The sequence below is a fragment of the Carassius auratus genome, chromosome 50 (assembly GCF_003368295.1).
Source record: "Carassius auratus strain Wakin chromosome 50, ASM336829v1, whole genome shotgun sequence".
NCBI lineage: Eukaryota > Metazoa > Chordata > Actinopteri > Cypriniformes > Cyprinidae > Carassius > Carassius auratus.
Genome location: NC_039292.1, coordinates 8437154 through 8456643, shown reverse-complemented (window position 1 = coordinate 8456643; position 19490 = coordinate 8437154). Strand labels below are relative to the sequence as shown.

At 34.8% G+C, this 19490-nt stretch overlaps 3 protein-coding genes across 6 annotated transcripts in view; 1 reads left to right on the top strand and 2 right to left on the bottom strand.

Moving 5' to 3' along the window:
* Positions 1 to 2087, bottom strand: part of LOC113066858 (cat eye syndrome critical region protein 2 homolog) — a 32596-nt gene extending 30509 nt beyond the window's left edge. For 3 of the 4 annotated variants that reach the window (XM_026238930.1, XM_026238933.1, XM_026238932.1), the window contains exon 1: positions 1805 to 2087. In XM_026238930.1, coding sequence (XP_026094715.1) covers positions 1805 to 1924 — 120 coding nt within the window. In that variant the 5' untranslated portion in view covers positions 1925 to 2087. The remainder of the gene's footprint in view (positions 1 to 1804) is intronic. The other variant, XM_026238931.1, reaches the window with a different exon arrangement.
* Positions 2088 to 3654: 1567 nt separating this feature from the next.
* On the top strand, positions 3655 to 13849 carry LOC113066856 (mitochondrial glutamate carrier 1-like). Its single transcript, XM_026238927.1, has 11 exons — positions 3655 to 3693; positions 4186 to 4375; positions 5857 to 5974; positions 6093 to 6215; positions 7046 to 7101; positions 7233 to 7323; positions 8106 to 8221; positions 8431 to 8611; positions 10050 to 10219; positions 11963 to 12038; positions 12148 to 13849. The coding sequence occupies exons 3-11, from the start codon at positions 5955 to 5957 to the stop codon at positions 12287 to 12289; spliced, it is 975 nt and encodes a 324-aa protein (XP_026094712.1). The 5' UTR covers positions 3655 to 3693; positions 4186 to 4375; positions 5857 to 5954; the 3' UTR covers positions 12290 to 13849.
* Positions 13824 to 16923, bottom strand: LOC113066857 (V-type proton ATPase subunit E 1-like). Its single transcript, XM_026238929.1, has 9 exons — positions 16720 to 16923; positions 15797 to 15862; positions 15589 to 15698; positions 15445 to 15511; positions 15257 to 15346; positions 14857 to 14925; positions 14676 to 14770; positions 14500 to 14587; positions 13824 to 14400 (listed from the first exon to the last, which is right to left on the bottom strand). Exons 1-9 carry the CDS (start codon positions 16750 to 16752, stop codon positions 14338 to 14340), a joined length of 681 nt encoding a protein of 226 aa, XP_026094714.1. The 5' UTR covers positions 16753 to 16923; the 3' UTR covers positions 13824 to 14337.
* Between the last annotated feature and the right edge of the window lie 2567 nt (positions 16924 to 19490).

The following is a 19490-nucleotide window of genomic DNA, read 5'->3' as shown; positions in this document are numbered from 1 at the left end:
GAATGCAATTAGGATGCAAGGATGAATCGCGAAACGGTCAATGACTTGCGCCTGACACAGTCCCCCACCCTCTGAATGCAAATCCTTTGACACTACGCTGACACACGCTGCCTGTAATCTGCGATCACTGCAATAAAAAAAAAAACTGTGCACACAGTAAACGTATGCAGGAAGCTGGGTGTTGCAAAAAAAAAATATCAAACATGACCCAAAAATGATCATGCCATAGCAATCATCCAACATACAAATTAGAAACCGATGACATCAATTTTATAATAAACATTCACTGTTCGGCTGTAGTTAATTAATACACTAATATGTATTACAATGGCTTCTACAATGACATCACTTTTCTCTGAAAATAATAGCACCTACATGCAAAGTAACTTATTCACAAATATTTTCTGAATTACTTTTAATTACAGCTATTTATTCTTAAGCATTACATTTTTATAAAAAAAATTAAGCATAAAATAAATTAACTTTTGAATTAACAACAGCTGCACAATTAAATAATTTAATTGAACAATAATAATAATAAATAGTAATATAATTTGTCATGATAAAAAGCTGTTTTATCGTTTATTTAGCTATTTTGAGTAAAAAAAAAAATATATATATATATATATAAAAAATAAGTCATTTCTGCATATCAGACACTTACGATAATCTTTCATACAATAATCTGTCATAAACCAGGCAATATCGATAGATCTGTAGTATGACATTCCTAACTGATCATGCCAGCTGTAACTTTTTCCAGCAAGACGCACGCGGTGATCAGCACCTCAAATCCTCCATGCAATAACACAAAGCCAGTGACTAGCACGTTTCACACATGTGGGGGTCGAGATGGACCGAGTGTACTTTTGCCTGTGACAAACTCACAGTTTTATTTTCAAATTCAAGTTAAGATGTTAAAAGTGGGTGTGTTAATGTTAAAACGACTCAGTTTAAATGTTTCAGGCTTACATTCAACGGCAGATCAACTTGAGACTAATTTTTCAGCATCATTGTTAAGTGACTAAATCAATAACACAAACAAAACAGACTGTATGAAACGACCAATTCGAAGGCAGCCTGTGATCCAACGATAAACTTGTAACCCAATAATCATTAACTTGGCTTGAGGTTTACTAAAAAAGACCAAGATTAAATACAACAAAAGCCCAGGTGATCCAGTTAATCAAGTCACTAAAAAGCGTACGAGTCAGTTTTACTCTACGCCACTTGCGACATGAATCTAAACAAACAAACGTGTCTCACGAGAATGAACGGGCGACTTTAAAATCCAATTTAAGACTATAACTCAACGCGGATACAAACAGACCGATTACATTAATCATTTGTTGAACTAAAGGTGAAACAAAGTCCAATCTAATAACGACGTACATAACCCAACTCTCTACTCAGTCACGCAGTTTATAAACAAAGACAAAACCAAACACTACTAACCACTGAAAAAACAAGCTTTGTCTTTAATTAAATCTTGTTTTGAAGTAAAAAAAAAAACAAGTCACAAACACAAGTCAGCGCGTCAAGTGTTTTGGATAGACGGTTTAGCTCCGTTATTATATAAACCAACGCTAAATAACTGACTTTATTCGATAGATATCACTAGCATAGAATTGCGCAGGTGTACCATTATTAGCTCATAAACATAGTCAATGTTTAAAGTAACAAAAAAAATATATATATATGACTGGGAAACATGGCCAACTTGAGTTGTTTAGTTAGTTTCGTTTTAATGAACCTGACGGAAAGGAAACAGGCGTAACGTTAAATTCGGACAGGTATAATTTACCTCGATTTCAAAGTCTGGTAAATTGAACGCCGTCCTGAAGAGAGAGCAGAAGTGCGCTATACCGGGGACTTCCCACCAAGACTGGATCTCCTCCACAGAAGTTATACATCCCAGGGACATTTTTATGTTATCCAACGAGTGTCTCACATTAAAAAGAGTTGCTTAGACGATTCCGTCCGTCGTGTTCTTCACATAGGACTAGTTTAACTGAACTGCAAAACTTGTTGTCCTTGCGGTGCAGTAGCCATTGCGACCGTGGAGTCGCACAATCTGTTTCGATCCGCATTTCACAAGAGGAGAACAGATGGGCTGGGCGCTACCACCTGTCACGGGGATAGGGGTTTACGCGTACCAAAACAAATAAAATATCAACACAAATCAAACTAAACCCTAATAATATCTGCTGTTTACAATATTTTTTTTTTAATAACTAGCCGACCTGGTAGAGTCACTGTGAGATAAAAAAACATCGCAGTTAATTCGTCTATGCGGTCAGTTGTCCTTCCTTCGCTCGAAATAGTATGTTCGTTTAAAGGGAATGCACACACATTTGAATTTCGTTGAAAGGGAAGTTGCTCTGTTTTGTTATGATCACTGGAGAATCCTCGCGAATTATCTAGATGAGATGTTTACGGGCGATAGCATAATACGTTACACTGATAATTTGCATTAAATTTGATAATTCTTTTAATTGTAATTTTAGTACTGTATGATCACATTAAAATAAGACATTACAATTAAATCGTTGTTCTACAGAGGCTGTTGTTTGTTACTGACGACAGAAGTTGATTGGCACTGTAATTTGTAATATGATAAAGTTGGTTCTAAATAGTGTTTTGGCAAGTCCTTAGATCTTATTAATATTATTATTAACAGCAGACACGAGTTAAAACTGCTACCTTATGCCTAATTCTAACGATGTGAAATACAAATTGGTGTTCACTATAAGGATCCAGCTCCCCCTGGTGACATGAATATATAACGCACACTGTTGGTGGACTTTAGTACACTGTATCAGGGTTACTCAATTATATATATGAAGAGTTCAGATGCAAAAGCCTCTAAGTGCCATCTGAAATTTTCAATTACAATTAGGATTTTTATCAGGCTCCTATATTTATGTCCAGTTATTTCACTTTAATAGCCTGGAAAAGGACCTGCACATTGCCATTAAAGTAAAATGACTCAAATGACTAAAATGACTAATATATATATATATATATATATATATATATATATATATATATATATATATATATATATATAATGACTAATATGACTAAAATGACTAATATACATAGACTTTTTTATTCAAACAATTGTGAACATTTTTGCATAGAAAAAGAAGAAATGGCCTGTTGGATATTAAAAACATATGAAAAAAAAAAACATCTGGATCTCCATGTCTGCCATGCAAATCAACTGTTCCTGATCATCTCCAGACTGGATCTCTTCTCTCCACTTTCCCTAATTGCAGATTCAGTTATCAGATCAGTCAGCATTGATATTTTTAAAGATAGATTTTTGGGGGGATCAAATTGTAACACTGTGTGTCTCAACCAGATGTGACGTGTTAAAAAGTATCTTTTCCATGTAGTTTTTGTCCTAACCACCCACGACAGCGACACGTGACAATAAGCAGCACAATATCCTATTTTAGAAATGTAGAAAATTTAGTTGCCAAGTATGGTGTCCCATACTCAGAAGCCCTGCAGAGTTTCAAAACCCTAATCTAACACACCTGAACAAGTTAACCAAGGTTTGCAGGATTACTAGAACAGGCAGGTGAATTTTAATTAGGGTCGGAGCTGAACTCTGCAGGGATGCAGGTCTCCAGGACTGACTGACTGAATGACTGTCTGGATGGCATAGTTCATTCTGAGTTAAAGGTCTAAATAGCCCATCATTTATCTTTTTTTTATTAAATTGTTTGTTCCAGCATCAGATACTATTTCTTTTTCTATTTACAAGAACTTAATATGAATAAATGATTTTCTTCCCAAAGAGTAACATAAGCACATATAATTCTTCATTCATTAAATTAAAAGTAATAATAATAATTACATTTACACAGTACCAAAATAACATTTTATGTGAATTATGCCATTTTTGTTTTTTACAGCAACACAAATGATCATAAATATGCGTTTGTATCATTATGATAATCAACAATCATTTGGTAGCCAAAACAGTCCAATAGATGTAGCAGATAATGGATGCAATGATTGTGTTAAATTTTGATTCATTCTTATTCATTGTTTTGTCTTTTTTGTAATTTGAGATGAAGTTGTGTAATGCAGTGTACATGCTTGTGTGTGTGTATATATATGTGTGAATGTGTGTCAAGTTTCATTAGTGGAAAGTTGTTCATTCCCTGTCAGTCACTGGGAGTCGCCACAAGAGGGAGGGACTTAAACACGGAGGGACAATGCTTGTGTTTTTGCAACGGCCCCTGAGTGGCTGCTGGCTCTGTCGGATCTCTTGTGCCTGACTACGGCCGCTGCACACATTGTCAGCGTGCAGACGGGGGAAGTGGACGGCTGGATCTGCCCGGTCAATGCACTGACAGAGGTAAGAACTTGATAATCATCCTCTCAAACAGAGTTCCTAACTTGTGAATTGGTCAAATATGCAGGCTTGCGTAAGGGGGATCTGTTTGGGGTAATTGTGGAAAGACTTGTGAGGGTGCGCTTAAGGATTGGGAAGGGGGGCCAGATCTCACTTGTCTATGTTTTGGCAGTGGAGTGGCATGAATAGAGCAGGGTTGAAAGAAAGCAGTGCTGAAGCGAAAGGCATGCTCAGAATGCCACTGGGCTCCAGAAAAGCCAGACGAGAGGAAGAGCATAACAATGAAAAAGTGTAAAGAAAGCCTGCAATAATAATCTATAATGAGTAGTTTCAACCAGTTTTAGTGGAATGACTTCCAGTCAGAACTATTTTAAATATACTATTTATGTATGCATCTTTATATCCCTTATTTGAGAATATGTAAATTATTGCATCACTTTACAATAAGGTTCCATTTGCTAACATTAGTTAACTATATTAGTTAATGCATTAACCAATTAACCTTTTTATAAAGCAGTACCTTAAATATTTTTACAAACTATTTTTCAAACTGCAGGACCATTTAAAGTGAGATAAAAATAAATAAAAAATAAAGTGGTAATTTATATTTACAGGAAGATATAGACATTCCTTCATGCATATATAAATTTTCACAGGTAAATCTAGAATAAAAGATTATATGTAGTCAATAAAAGCTTAGAAAGTACATCTTTTAATGATGTTGTTGATGCTGTGTTGAAGAACAGGAAGTCATGTTGATAAGCCCCTGACATAGCTCTCTTCTCTAGATTAATTCAAGAGGTCACAACCTCATTAGCAGCAAGATTAGAGAGACTTTAAGAAGGAGGATGTTCTCTGTTTGTGCACTGTAGAAAAGCCAGGCCAGGTTCTACGGGGGGTGCTAGAGGTTGCTAAGCACCCTCAAATCAAATCAGTATCACCCTCGGTTAATTCTATAATAATGACATTTCATTGTAGATTTGGCTAACTATCCAGTGCTTTATGGTTTGTGCTTTGGGAATCTGTTTCTATTTCAACATCTTTTGGAGCGTTGAGCAATTCTGCCAATCATACACATATCTGTTCATTTCTTATATGTATATATATATATATATATATATATATATATATATATGTATGTGTATATATATATATACATATATATGTATATACATATATATATGTATGTATGTGTGTGTGTGTGTGTGTGTGTGTGTGTGTGTGTAGTGAGAATGAGAGTGAGAGAGAGAGCACCCTCACTAATTTAAGAAGCATTTGATTTGATTCTGGAGCTGAGCCTGAGAAAAACACTATCCAGAAAGTGAAATCAGTGCTTGTAAAACAAATGTAAAGTCTATTTTTATTGCAGAAATATTGCGTTATACCAAAACATCATCACAGATGTCCTGAATTGTATTTCAATTGTGTCTTGGCAAGTTTCAAGGTGATTTATATTAACCAAAGACTTGCTGTTCTCCCTAAAGGGAAGGGTGTGAAGGTGAGCACGCCGTGGACAGTTTATCCTGAAACTTTTGCGGCAGAGAGAGGAGAATTGGAGGAAATCAGTTAAAGTTTGGCCAAAATGGCCGACAAGAAAGTGAGGTAAATTTTCCACTGATGTCGTATATATGATTTGAGATCCATCTAAGCTGTTATATTGACATGTTTTTTTGTGTGGTTTTTGTTGTGCATGTGCGTGTTTGTTTCCTGGTGTTCACAGCCTCCCTGCTAAGCTGATTAATGGGGGCGTGGCTGGACTGGTGGGAGTGACCTGCGTGTTTCCCATTGATCTCGCCAAGACCCGCCTCCAAAATCAGCAGAGTGCTCGTGTTTATAGTGGAATGTGAGTTCAACATCTTTATGAGGTCCCATAACTATGTTACATTGCATGTGCCCAACTTTGTTTTGGGTTCTCTTGTTTTGCAGGTGCATAGGTTCTTCACTGGCATCTATGACTGCATTAAGAACCTTTCACATTCATGGAAACTTTGAATGTTATTTATTGTGGAAAACGATTATTTAGATTTTTAAATAGTTCTTCCATTTAAATGGTCATGTGTATACTCGTTTTTGTGCACTTGATTTAATTTTGTTTTTTAAACCTTTCTGCATCTAAAAAACTACTGTTTATGGTTTCACTCAAAGTGAATCACGAAGGCAGCATGTGTTGGTGATTTATTCTGGGCGGAGGACTTTGTCTTGATTTTACTGAATGACTCAGATGATGCAAAACAACTTGAATCACATGCTTTTGCATGCTTGATCTGTTCATGCTTCCGAAAATCCTTTAAGTAGCTTGCTCTTTATGCATGTGTGATATCTTTGAGATAAAGAGAAGTGCTCTTTTTAGTGATGGTAACAAGCGAATACCCAAGTGGTTTGTGGGCAAGAGAAAGGCTGTATTGTTTTAAGTTCTTTCTTCCACACATTACTCACTCTTCTAAGAATGTTTTTGTGAATGTCTAATTGGCTGTTCATTATACACAGATTTTACATAGTTTTTTCTGGTTGTTTTGGGTCACCAAATATTATTAAGGAAATTTACAATGCATTTGAATGAATTGTGAATTATTATTTTTTGCATTTGAATAAATTGATCACTTCAGTTAGCATATTTCATAACCAAATTGGAGTATTTAAACTAATCACACAGAACATTTCTCTCTTATGAAGGTTGGACTGTTTGACAAAGACAATAAAAATGGAGGGCTACTTTGGCATGTATCGAGGTATGAAGTTTCTTTTCTTGTCTACAGTGCCGACTTGGGTTCTAAAATATTGATAGTTTTAATCGTCGACCGGTTTGTTATATGTTGCTTTTGTTTATGTTCTGAATTTCACTTCACTGTGTTTCTCTCAGGTGCAGCTGTGAATCTTACACTGGTCACACCAGAGAAAGCCATCAAACTGGCTGCCAATGATGTCTTCAGACAGAAGCTCTCCAAAGATGGGTAATCTCCACTTTTTATCCATTTAAAAAAAAAAAAGCATTTTCCCACAACACTCCCACATCTGATATTTGTCTAAAAAGCTATACTGATTTAATTCACACAGTACGTTTAAAGCATGTGTTTGATTTACTAAATGTATGTATCGATTCATTCGTGAATTGGGGCACATTGTTGCACTGTATAATTCTGATTCACTAGAAATAATGGGGACATTAGAATCAAAAGGAATAAAACGCGTACAAATCAACATTCTGTCATCATTTACTTACTTTCATGTTGTTCTAAACCTGTATGACTTTTATTTTCCTTTAGAACTCTTTATGATCCACTAAAAAGAATTGACTCATTAGAGTCACATGTTCGGGAATCAGACCACTCTTGTTGCTCTGTATGTTTCTTACTAAAAAGAATCAGGTCATTAGATTCATATGTTCAGGAATCGGACCGCTCTGGTTGCGCTGTATGTTTCTGATTCACTAAAATTCATTGACTCATAAGATATATTTGTTTAGGAATTATCTACACTGGTTGCACTGTATGTTTCCGATTCACTAAAAAGCTACTCACTAAATTAGCTGAAAAGAAATGACCCCGTGGGTCTGTGCATTCAGTAGTGGTGTTGAGAAAACTCTGTCAGAGTTTTATTGTGGTTCTTAACAAAACATTATCTGTAAGCTATTCCACAGAGACATTCAGGTCACCAGCTGACTAATGCACGCAATTATTTCTTTGGTAAATGCAATAATAATCATGTCTCATCTGCCCCAACTGTCATTGTACAGAAAATTAGCTCTGTGGGGGGAAATCCTCGCAGGCTGTGGAGCCGGAACCTGTCAGGTGGTAGTCACCACCCCCATGGAAATGCTAAAAATACAACTGCAGGATGCTGGCAGGTTGGGTAAGTGTGTTTATTATGCTCCCATGAGTGTCATCCGAGGTATGTAGGTCTCTATCTCAGGATGCCTTACTAAGTACAAAGGCTAGCCAGAAATAAGCTGTTTGAGTAGGAGGGTGTCCACCAAACAGCAGTTCCAGTTTTATTACACTGAAATATAAAGATGATATTGTAGAAATGAGTTGTCACCTCTCTACTTTTGTCTTTACAAGCTGCTCAGCGGACTGTCACTGCCTCTGCCGCTGGTCCGACCCCTTCATTGGTTGCCTCTCAGTCAGCACAGCCGAGCACCAATGCCCCTCCTCGAACCTCAGCAACCCGTATCACCCTGGAGCTTCTTAAGACTCGAGGCCTCAGGGGTCTTTATAAGGGTGCTGGTGCTACACTGATGAGGTAAGACACAATCACCTATTTGACCTATAAGAATATAGACTATAAGGAATACTTTTGATGTTGTCAAGGAATATCCTCTCATCATTTACTCCCCCAGACCTGCATAACTTTGTTTCTAGAGGGGAACAAGGATACATATTGAACATCGATTGAATTGGAGCTTTCAATGTCAAAAAAGAAACCAAAAGCACAGGACTCATATGCTTCTTCTGAAGTAATATAAGTCATAATTTAATGACGAATAGACTACATTTTAAGTTGTTATTCATTCAAATCTTTCTCTCCGGTGAGCAATTGACCACGATGACTGGTTAATTGAATAGAATTCAAGAAATAAAACAGTCTGAAGTCCGAAGTTGTGCTCATCTTCTCTATTTATTCGTATTTCCAAGTAAAATGCCTCCTTGAATGAGAAAGAATGTATCGTAGGACTTGATTTGTTCATAAGGAATTGTTTTGATTAAATTTCAAAACTTAATGTGCATGGATAAATTATTTATAATAAACACAATATTCCATAAAAAGGTCAATCAAGAATAACCACAGTATGGAAAACTACTGTAAAAATAGCTCTGAAAGTAATTCCAATTATATTATTCCTCTGTATCATTATCATTATATTTGTGATGTGGAACTTGGCGTCCTTACTGAAGAATGTAATTGAAAAAACAACTTAAATTTAGGTTTGTTCATCTAACTATTGCCTGACTTATAGTGCATGAGTCATATGGACATTTTGAATGAAATTCTTTGGTGTCTTTTCAGAGCCCAGTCATCATTCACTGTCATTATATTGTAAAAGAAGCCAAGCGATTCTTTACAAATGCACCTTTTGTGTTTTGTAGAAGAAAGAAAGTCATGAAGGTTCAGATGACATGCCACCCTTATAAATAATATCAGAATTTGAATGGATTAGTGAACTCTCCCCTTTAGTCAAATAACTAAACTATGTTAGCGATCAACATCCAGATCTTTTGATGCTGTCTTAACTAACATAAGTGATTGCTCTCTCAGCAAACATGCACTTTTTTGTTACTTAAGGATGGATGTACATCACAGTAACCTTTCACCTTTAACACCTCCCACACAAATAAACCCACTCACCTATCAGATAAGCCCCTCCCCCGCAGGCTCCCTGCAGACTGTGATGTAATCCCATCTGAACTGGTGTAACCTGCCAGCTGTCAGTTCTGATCTGTTATTCATTGCTTCTAATTAACCGTCGGCGGAATTCTCTTCTTAATGGAATTCTAATGAGAACTCAATCTATCTCACTCTGTTGTCTCTCATCTGCGGCTTACACAACCTAAATCATATTTTTATATTTTATAATTTACAGACTAAACTAATCAGACACAGCAATCAATCATGATTCATCAATAACGTCCTGCAGCTATGGCTATGGCATTCTATGGCTCTATGTCTGTTCTTTGTTCAGGGACGTCCCGTTTTCCATGATCTACTTCCCGCTGTTCGCAAACCTCAACGCCGTGGGCCGAACTGAGGATTGCCATAGTAACCCCCAGGAGCGGGCCCCCTTCCTGCAGTCTTTCGTGGCTGGCTGCACGGCCGGCTCAGTGGCAGCAGTAGCGGTCACTCCCCTGGACGGTGAGATGCAGGCAAGAGAGGAGTAGAGGAACACAGTTTGCTCTCTCTCCTTTAGAATTGTACGCAGATAAAAGTCCCATTCAGTTAGTTAGAGTCACCCAAGCCTATATAAATCAGTGCTAATCCCGTTTTAACACCACTGCTGCACTGCTGAGAAACTGTGCATAGGTGTCAGTTATGGTTGTAGTATGGCTAACAGATGCTAAATATTTATTTATTTACATCTGAATGTTTTGTGTTACTTATGTTTTAATATATTGAATACATATAACTATATTATACTTTTTAATATATTATTTCCAAAATTGCTTGCTGTATATATATATATATATATATATATATATATATATATATATATATATATATATATATATATATATATATATATATATATATATATATAAATATATATATATATATATACTACTGAGACCTATATATATATATATATATATATATATAAAATTCTAGTTGTAAATATTTTGAAATTAATATTTTTTATATTTTTTAATTTTTAGGTGAATTTTAGTTTAAGTGAATTTGTTGTGATTTTATTATTTATTGTATATTTATAGCTTTTATTAGTTTTAGTTATTTTTTTTTTAGTTAACAATAACAATGTTGCATTTAATAGATAAATTGAATATAATTTAAGGGAATGCTATATTTGTCAACATATTTGCGATGACAGCTTGCAGAATAAAAACAAATGTATCCACAAATTTTCACTTATACATATACATTTAACATTTGTGCAGTAGTCAAAATACTTTAAACATTTCTTTAAAAAAGTACTGATTAATTCTACTTAAGATTATTTACTCATTACTGACGATTAACCAGTTAATTAAAATGATCTTTAAGAAATGTGAGCACAAATAATTAATAGTAATCAGCTTTTTTGTTTGTGATGAATTATGGGTACATTTTTACCAAAATGTTCCCTCAGGTCACTCCCAGCATTTCATAAAGCCACATAATGAGTATTTTGTTTCTGAGTGATTAATTAGTCAAGTCATTAGTCTGTGACAGACTCCTGCTGTGATTTGTAGACTGAAACATTTCATTTGCTTTAAAAAACGTGCAAAGTTTGCTTTCATGTTCTATTCAGAAAGCATTTTATTTATAGCTCATCTCTACATTTATACCCTTCAATGTCTATATTTGAAGATTTGTCAATACTGTCTGTAATATTACATTGTCTAGAGGCCCAAAAATAGACTCAAAGAAAACATATCATCCAGTTTTCATAACTTAATTAGAGCATACATGTTACAGCATGGACACAGATTCTAATTAAAGTCTATGTGCTGAAGTCCTTATGCAGAAATATCTAACTAATGTTACACTAACATTTAAAAACAAGCTAGATATGTATAACCTGTTTAATATAAGGAAGATATTTTCAACAGTTTATGGTAGCCATCGACTTCCATAGCCTTCTATTTTTGTTTGTTTTGTTTTTTCATTATTATAGAAGTCAATAGCTGCTGTCAACTTGTGTTCAGCAGACAAAAGAAAGTCCAAGGGTTGTAACTGCAAAACGTTATCCTTTCAAACGTTTTGCTGAATTATTCTTTAATATGAGCTGTTTGAAAGAACCAAATCGTAACTCTGTTATAACCTGCATTTGGGAAACCAGATCTGAGAAGTTAAAATTAGAACCAAGAACAGTTTAATATACACCTTATGCTAAAAAGAAATATTGAAATTAATGCATCTATTAATATTTGTCATGTTCAGTTATAAAGACTCGCCTACAGACCTTGCAGAAGGGCGAAGGAGAGGACTCCTATAGAGGCATCATTGACTGTGCACAGTAAGCTTTATATTTGCACATTTTGACTTTTTTCGTGTGTGATAATATAAAAATGACCATATTCATATATCTAAGTTTTTATATGGCAGTCACTCCTTTTTATTCACAGACGCATTTTAAAACGAGAAGGACCAGCTGCGTTTCTTAAAGGAGCAACGTGTCGAGCTTTAGTCATCGCTCCACTCTTCGGCATCGCTCAGGGTGTGTATTTCCTGGGCATCGGCGAGCACGTGCTGGGGCTGCTGGGATAGCAGCAGGTGACGTTCCCTCAGTAATCATACACACAGTACTGTTTCTACATGGGCCAAGGGATAAAGGAAGATGGTGATGGAAAAAAAAGAAGGTGCCAGACTTTATTTGCGATGAGGTAAATACTGAGAGAAATTCACATACCCAAAGGAGGTTCAGACCCTTTGGGAAAACAGAGGCTTGTGTAACGCTAACATAAAAGCTTATATTGCACAATAACTGTTTAAGTACCTAAAAACTAAAAAACAGGGTTCTTTAGGTAAGACAGGGTCCCGTTCTGACTAATCTGACAGGGTTTTTTTTTGTCCTCAGTGTCTTGTCCAATTAATATTGTTTTTAAGCCGATAGTTACAATGAGTTTTAAACCAACATGATTTGTGATAATTGATTTATTGATAATTGATTTATCGAGGTGTATTTAAATTGCAGAAAGGTATGGAAGCCCATTTTCACAAAGAATTGGACAATTGGGATTTTTTCCCCCCTCTGAATTCTGAGTTTACATTTCACAATTTGTTATTCCTGCACCAAATTAAAAAATACAAAAGGCATTATCTCACAATTTTGAGTTTGTCTTAGAATTGCAAGAAGGAAAAAAAAGTCTGAATTTTGTGATAAAAAGTTTCAGCTACCTTTTACATTTTTTAATGCTGTGGCAGAAACAGGCTTGCATAGAAAGAAGACTTGAATCAAAGTTGAGATGGATTTGTTTCTTCTTAATATATGTTTTGGCTCTCTACTGTTGATTACCACCCATTTAAACAGCAAAAAGTAAGCAGAAACTGGGTTTAGTGTCTGCTGACCTCATCTGGCTGCTTCTCTCAGTAAATCTCAGTCTCTACACGTGAAGAGATTGCTGGACTTCGCAGTGGATGCCTTGTCCTCCTGTTTTATGTTCCTCTGTGGGATTAAATTCCTTGTAGGCTATATAATGTTGGCAAATTTTTTTTTTTAATTCTTCTTTAAATGATTTTGTTGAGTGCACAATAAATTCAAAAGCATCAAAGCCTTATCCATGCCACTCAAGTTATGTATATATAGTTTATTCTTATGTAGAAAATTTGTGGTTACATTTTTTTTTTTTCACATTTGGTAGAAAAAGGGTAAAGTGAAAAATAGAGAAATGAGATCTTGAATAGTTTCATTTTGAGTGTACTCCTATAGAAAAAGAAATTAAAAATTGCTGTTATTAAAAATACAGTTTTAATAATACCAAGAATACGATATTTTTCAAAGTATGCAGTGGCATATTCCTGGAAGACAAGATTTGGTTTCTGATAAATATTATCTCAGAAACTTCCTATTCATATATTATACTAAATTGTAAAGCAACAAGAAATCTGTAAATTTAAATATGCAAGACTGATATCTGCTTACTAATTTGCATCTTGTATATTTGAACTCCACAAGAGGGCAGCATGTTTTTAATGTTAGAGGGATATGTAGCATCTTTAAACCTCTTTCAAATTTCTGACTTGATGTAACCAATAAGCAATGTTTTGTTTCTATTGTAATGAGCACAGAAATGCTTCAGAATAAAAATAAAATATATTTATTTCGCTGTAGCATAATGCAATTGAACTACTAATGAAAACACAAAGACATGCACAGAGGCATCCATATTTTTTAGACATTGAATGAGGGTAAGGCTGCTAGCTTAGCTAACAACATTCAAGGAAATAGCATAAAGCTCTTTGTTTAGAAAGGCTGAGATAAGATTTCTGGTGTCCGCTTTCCCTACAGATGACATTATTTTCAATCAGAAAGCACTCAAACACTCAAAGGAGAGGTATAAGGTAACATAAGCACACATAATAAGCTTTTCACTTCAAACTACTTTCTTTGGCATGTTTTTTTAAGAGAACCAGCAAAAGCCCACAAGAGTGCAACTCATTGCTGAAACATGATTAAATGAATTGCAACAGAAAATCCACAAAGTGACCTTAAAAAAAAAAAAGAACTTCCCATCAAACCTCGTCATCACTTTATCAGGGCTTCAGAATTTCACCGTTCTCTCAACTACCGATGATGCATATTTAGTAATGCACCACTAGTCCATAAACTTGCGGTTCTGGTTCGCACCAAACAGCTGCACTCTGATCTCAGGCATCATCTGTGAAAGCAAAGAATATGAGAACCTGAATACAACAAACAAAACAAAACCGCTTTTATCCTGTTTCTTCCTGTTCTACAATGTGATTCGTTTCTCTACCTGTTGCGATAGAAGGTCCAGTCTGCTCTCCAGTGTGTTGGACACTTTGATTTTGCCATCAGCGTTGTAGACTTCAACACCTCCTGAGCTGAGGATGCCAAGCATGAAAAACTAACATATCTAATTATGTATAAATTAGCCTTTTCTAACCAAGCTGAGTGTATAAGTGATCTTACATGTCAGGGGACAGGAAGCTGTTCTCATCGATGCGCACTTCAATATTATGCTTTACTGTCTCTTTGTAAATAGGGATGTTTTTCTTAACAGCAGCCTATAATGAACAGGTATATCAACCTCTTTAAAATTTAAAGGGTTTGTATAGTTGATATACATATGTTGATGGTGAATAGAGCTCACCTGCACCATCGCTACATCATCCTTCCTGCACCGAATTATAACCTTGGGCTCCAACAGCTGATAAAATCCCTGCCGAGGCAAAAAGAAACGGTAATAAAGTAGTTATTATAAAAATAATTGTGAAATATTATTACAATTTAATAGGATGGTTTTCTATTTTAATATAATTTAAAATACAATTTATTTCTGTGATTCAAAACTGAATTTTCTTCAGTTATTACTTCGGTCTTCAATGTCACATGATCCTTCAGAAATCATTCTGATATGCTGATTTATTATCGATGTTGCAAACAGTTGTGCTGCTTAATATTTTTTGGAACCTGGGATCATTTTTTCAGGATTCTTTGATGAGTAAAAAGTTAAAAAGAATGGCATATATTTAAAATAGAAGTCAGCTGACCTGTAACACCAAGCCTTCCAGCAGTGTGGAGTACTCATTTGGGTTTTTGGCAATGTCGGCCAGCCGTTGTCGTGCTTCATTAAGGAGATCCTGCAAAAGAATCACATGAGGAAGATAAAGGTGAGATTTCTTGCGATTTTACAAAAGTATAGCCTATAGAAATGTCAAAAATCACATAATCATCATACCTTAACCATGTCATCACGGGCTTTGAGTACCTTCAGTCTGGCCTGGTTCATCAAATTCGACATTTGGCTGTGGATTTGACCAGAGACGTTGTTAAATAATCTGAAGAATGACCCAGGTTACTCATTTAAAGAACTCCAACTCACATTTTCTTCTGTTGTTCAATCTGTTTCTCTTTTTTCTCATAGTACTCCATTATTTTCAACCTCTGAGTCTGTACCAGTCGTCCCTTTTCAATATTAAACTCTTCTTCTGCCTGTGAAAAGCCAGCAATACACATGATGCTCTAAAAATGCTATGACAATTTCCGACCATATTCATGCACTTATGCTAATCACTGCATTTATATGTTACCTTCGCATCAATTTCTTCTGCCTTCTCATTGGCTTCCTGTTCAATAAAGGCCATCATGTGTTTGAGCTGGAGAGATGCAAGGAGATCAGTGTCAATAAACGAGCAAAACAAGGTTAAATTAGAATGAAAGCCCCTCTGATCCTTTATTCAGATGATGTAATGAAATAAAAGGGGATGAGGGAAACTGATGGGGAAATGAGACTGAAAGTGTTGCTTCAGTGCTTATAGGAAAGTCCATGGATGTGAGCTGGACAACTGAAAGAAGAGCGATTTCCTCTTTTGCCTTCATAATACACAGCGTTAAACAATCACAGAATATTAATTAATTGCTAAATCTAATTTGGTAACTCTCAAAGTGAATGGAATATAAAAAGATGTCTTGCTAGGAGTAGAAGATAATAAGTAATAATAAAGTAATAATGAATTTATTTATATACACCTTTCAAAACACTTAACCCACCTTGCAAAATATATATACACATTTATAACAAATATAACAAACAACATCAATTCAGATTTATTAAAACATAATCCTACCACTAAATATTATATTATTAAAAGAAATTAGACGATTGCGTTTACGTTACATATTTAAAAAAAGAAAATGGTTTACAATTAACTGAATATCAGTTCAGAATATGCCAAAATAATGACACTTTGTTAAAAAATAATGTTGTTTTTATTAGTTACTAGTTTATGAAATTATATTTAAATGTACAGTATAAAATTAGTATCCTAAACGTAAATCATCAGATTCGTGCTTGTTTCGTTATAAAAGTCATTGGACTTCAAAAGTGCACCGTATACATGTAATGAGTCTTATAACAGATATTTCTAAACTTAGTCTAACGTTACCTGATCTGAAACATAATGGTTTATTAAATAAATTCTAAACTTAGTTTATGAACTTCTGGTTTTCTTACCTGTTTCTGAACAGCGGCATCGCTGAGCGCCATGACTGATGATTTGAAGGCACTGACTATGATCTGAAAAGAGATTTATCACAGGAAAGATTTATTATTAACTTTAGAACTACTAAACTAAACTATTCACTAATTTTAACTGTATGATTAAACTATGCAAGACGAACGAAACTACACTTCCGCCAAGCGTCAGCTGACAAGATGAAGGCGTCACGTGATATGATGCGTCACGGCCAAGTTAAGGTTTTTTTTTTGTGTGTGTGTGTGTCTGTACCTCTGAACTATATATGATCAGTGGTCTGTACCTCTGGACTGAACTGATAGTCCCTAAAATGACCTAAACATTTTAGATGTGTATACACTGCATACACTGGGTCATTTCTTCCTGATAAAGTTATTTTGTGAAAAACTGTGAGAAAATAGATTTAATCCTGTTAAACGTCCAAGACTAAATATTATGATAAAATGTGATTTATTAAAATGGGAAACCCTGTTGAGCCCCATGATGTCTCATAGTAGCCTAAAATACTTTTTTCTATAGACATACTTGTTACAAGTAGCATTTGTTGTTACACTGTCCATTTCCCATTCAAACTATTGCTTACAATCCAACTAATGCGAGAGATTTTTAAGTTAGAGACTGTACATTTGTGACTAAGAATTGGTGTTGGAGCAAAAGATTAATGATGCCAATATAATTTCCCCTTTTGAACCAGCCTCAACATGAGCTGCTCTGAAGGCTCTGTGTATCTTGCATTATACAGATTATAAAGTAGATTTTATGTGAGCTGAAACTTTTTCTTTGTTGGAGTCACTGAGAAACAGAGCAATGCAAACCTGGTACGGATACACATACAGAAGTTGGATGCATCAGGTCACAAATGGCATATTAACCTGCATCAGCACTAATATTAATGAGAACTCTACTTTATCATAACCAGAACAGGAGAACATGAGAGTCTATCTAGCAGTTTTTGCGCTCCTGGCAGCAGCTGATGGCGAGGAGCTCTTTAATGGATGAGATCAGATCATTTTCCTTCTTTTATGACTTTTTGCCATACCAGCATTTTGTCTTGTTCAAAATGTCTTTTTTCTTTTTCTTTTATTTTTGAGACAAAGTTCATCCAGTATCTGAAGACCACACCCAGATTTTTTTAATATTTTCATTTTTTTTATATCTTTTTATCATTCTGAACTTTCTGACTCTGAAGAGACTTTTAAGGGGTCATATGATGTTGCTAAAAATAACATTATATTGTGTATTTGATGTAATGAAATGTTTATGCAGTTTAAGGTAAAAAAAAAAACACATTTCAGAAAAGTGGGACATAGAGGAGAAACAATAGTATGTGTGGAAAATAATTAGTTTTTTTAACCTTAAACTGCTTATTACACCAAATACACAAAATAATGTTATTTTTAGCAACATCGTATGACCCCTTTAATAATATAAACAATCTTTTTCCACTATAAAGAAACTTGTTCATTGTTCTTCTTTGAATGAAGAACCCTTATTTTTTATTTGTCTGTATTTGTCTTACACTGAATACATTTTAGTACAAACTGCATTCAGTGACCATAGTCAGCACGATTTATGATCCTCATAATTATGATTCATAATTCATTCATCTTTTCTCATTCAAACACTTTTGAGCTTTGTATATATACAGCCTATTTTTCACTTATGTTTTAAATGAATTTGCTAAAATGTAACAGTAAACTATGCTCAGCTAGACAACAGTGTGCTTTATTCATCAATATTTACTGAAGAATATTAAAGATCAGATCTAGTCCATGCAAAACAACAAGAAAATTATTTTTATTCTCAAAAAAATGGTACAAAAGTTGGTGGAACCCTTTCAAAATGTACTAATATGTACCCTAAAAGAATAGTTGTAGAAAGCTAAAAAGTTTACTCACTCTCAAGCCATTCAAGATGTAGATTTTGTTTCTTCATTAGAACAGATTTTGAGAAGTTTAGCATTAGCATCATTTGCTCACCAATGTGTACTCTGCAGTGAATGGGTGCCGTCAGAATGAGAGTCCAAACAGTTGATGAAAACATTACAATAATCCACAAATCTACATGGTTCTAGCTCTTTAATTAATATGTTGTGAAAAGCTGAGTGTTTGTAAGAAACAAATCCATCATTAAGGCATTTTTACTTATACACTTTTGCCCAAAGTACAAGTCCATAACCCATTATAATGCTTCCTGCAAAGCAAATATTCATTTTTAGGTGAACCATTCATTTGAAGTACTAATATTCCTTAAAGGAGTACATAAGATACAAAGATCTACCTTTTACACCACCACACTGACAGCTTTTGTATATTTTGAATAGTACAAAAAATGTGTGATTTACAGTTGCAAAGTACTGAAAGGCCTGTGCTACACAGTAAATGTGTTGTCATACTTGTTTTGTAAAGCTGCGTGTTCGAAAATACTGAAGGGAAAAAGTATATTGCAAAATGCATTATGCATATTTCATTTCAGTGTTGACTGGGCTTACCTACGTGGCATCAATTATACCTTTGCTTTTGAGTTGCATGACACTGGCAAATATGGATTCCTTCCGCCTGCTGACCAGATAGTTTCCACTGCAAAGGAGACGTGGCTTACTCACAAATACATTATGAAATATGTTTGTGATCACCCTTACTGATAGAAATGTACTGAAGCTTCAATAAAGTTCATACAATACAGTATATATGTCCTTAAATATATATTATACGCTTCAGCATTGTCCGAAATAGAAGTTACTTTATCG

Excerpts from the sequence above, each read along its gene's own strand:
- LOC113066857 (XM_026238929.1), bottom strand. The coding sequence starts at position 16,752 with ATGGCGCTCAGCGATGCCGCTGTTCAGAAACAG. Across the intron at positions 15,699-15,796 it reads CAGAAGAAATTGATGCGAAG|GCAGAAGAAGAGTTTAATAT; the intron begins GTAACATATAAA and ends GGCTTTTCACAG. Across the intron at positions 14,401-14,499 it reads TGGACCTTCTATCGCAACAG|ATGATGCCTGAGATCAGAGT; the intron begins GTAGAGAAACGA and ends TTGCTTTCACAG.
- LOC113066856 (XM_026238927.1), top strand. The coding sequence starts at position 5,955 with ATGGCCGACAAGAAAGTGAG. Across the intron at positions 7,102-7,232 it reads CTACTTTGGCATGTATCGAG|GTGCAGCTGTGAATCTTACA; the intron begins GTATGAAGTTTC and ends TGTTTCTCTCAG. Across the intron at positions 7,324-8,105 it reads CAGAAGCTCTCCAAAGATGG|AAAATTAGCTCTGTGGGGGG; the intron begins GTAATCTCCACT and ends GTCATTGTACAG.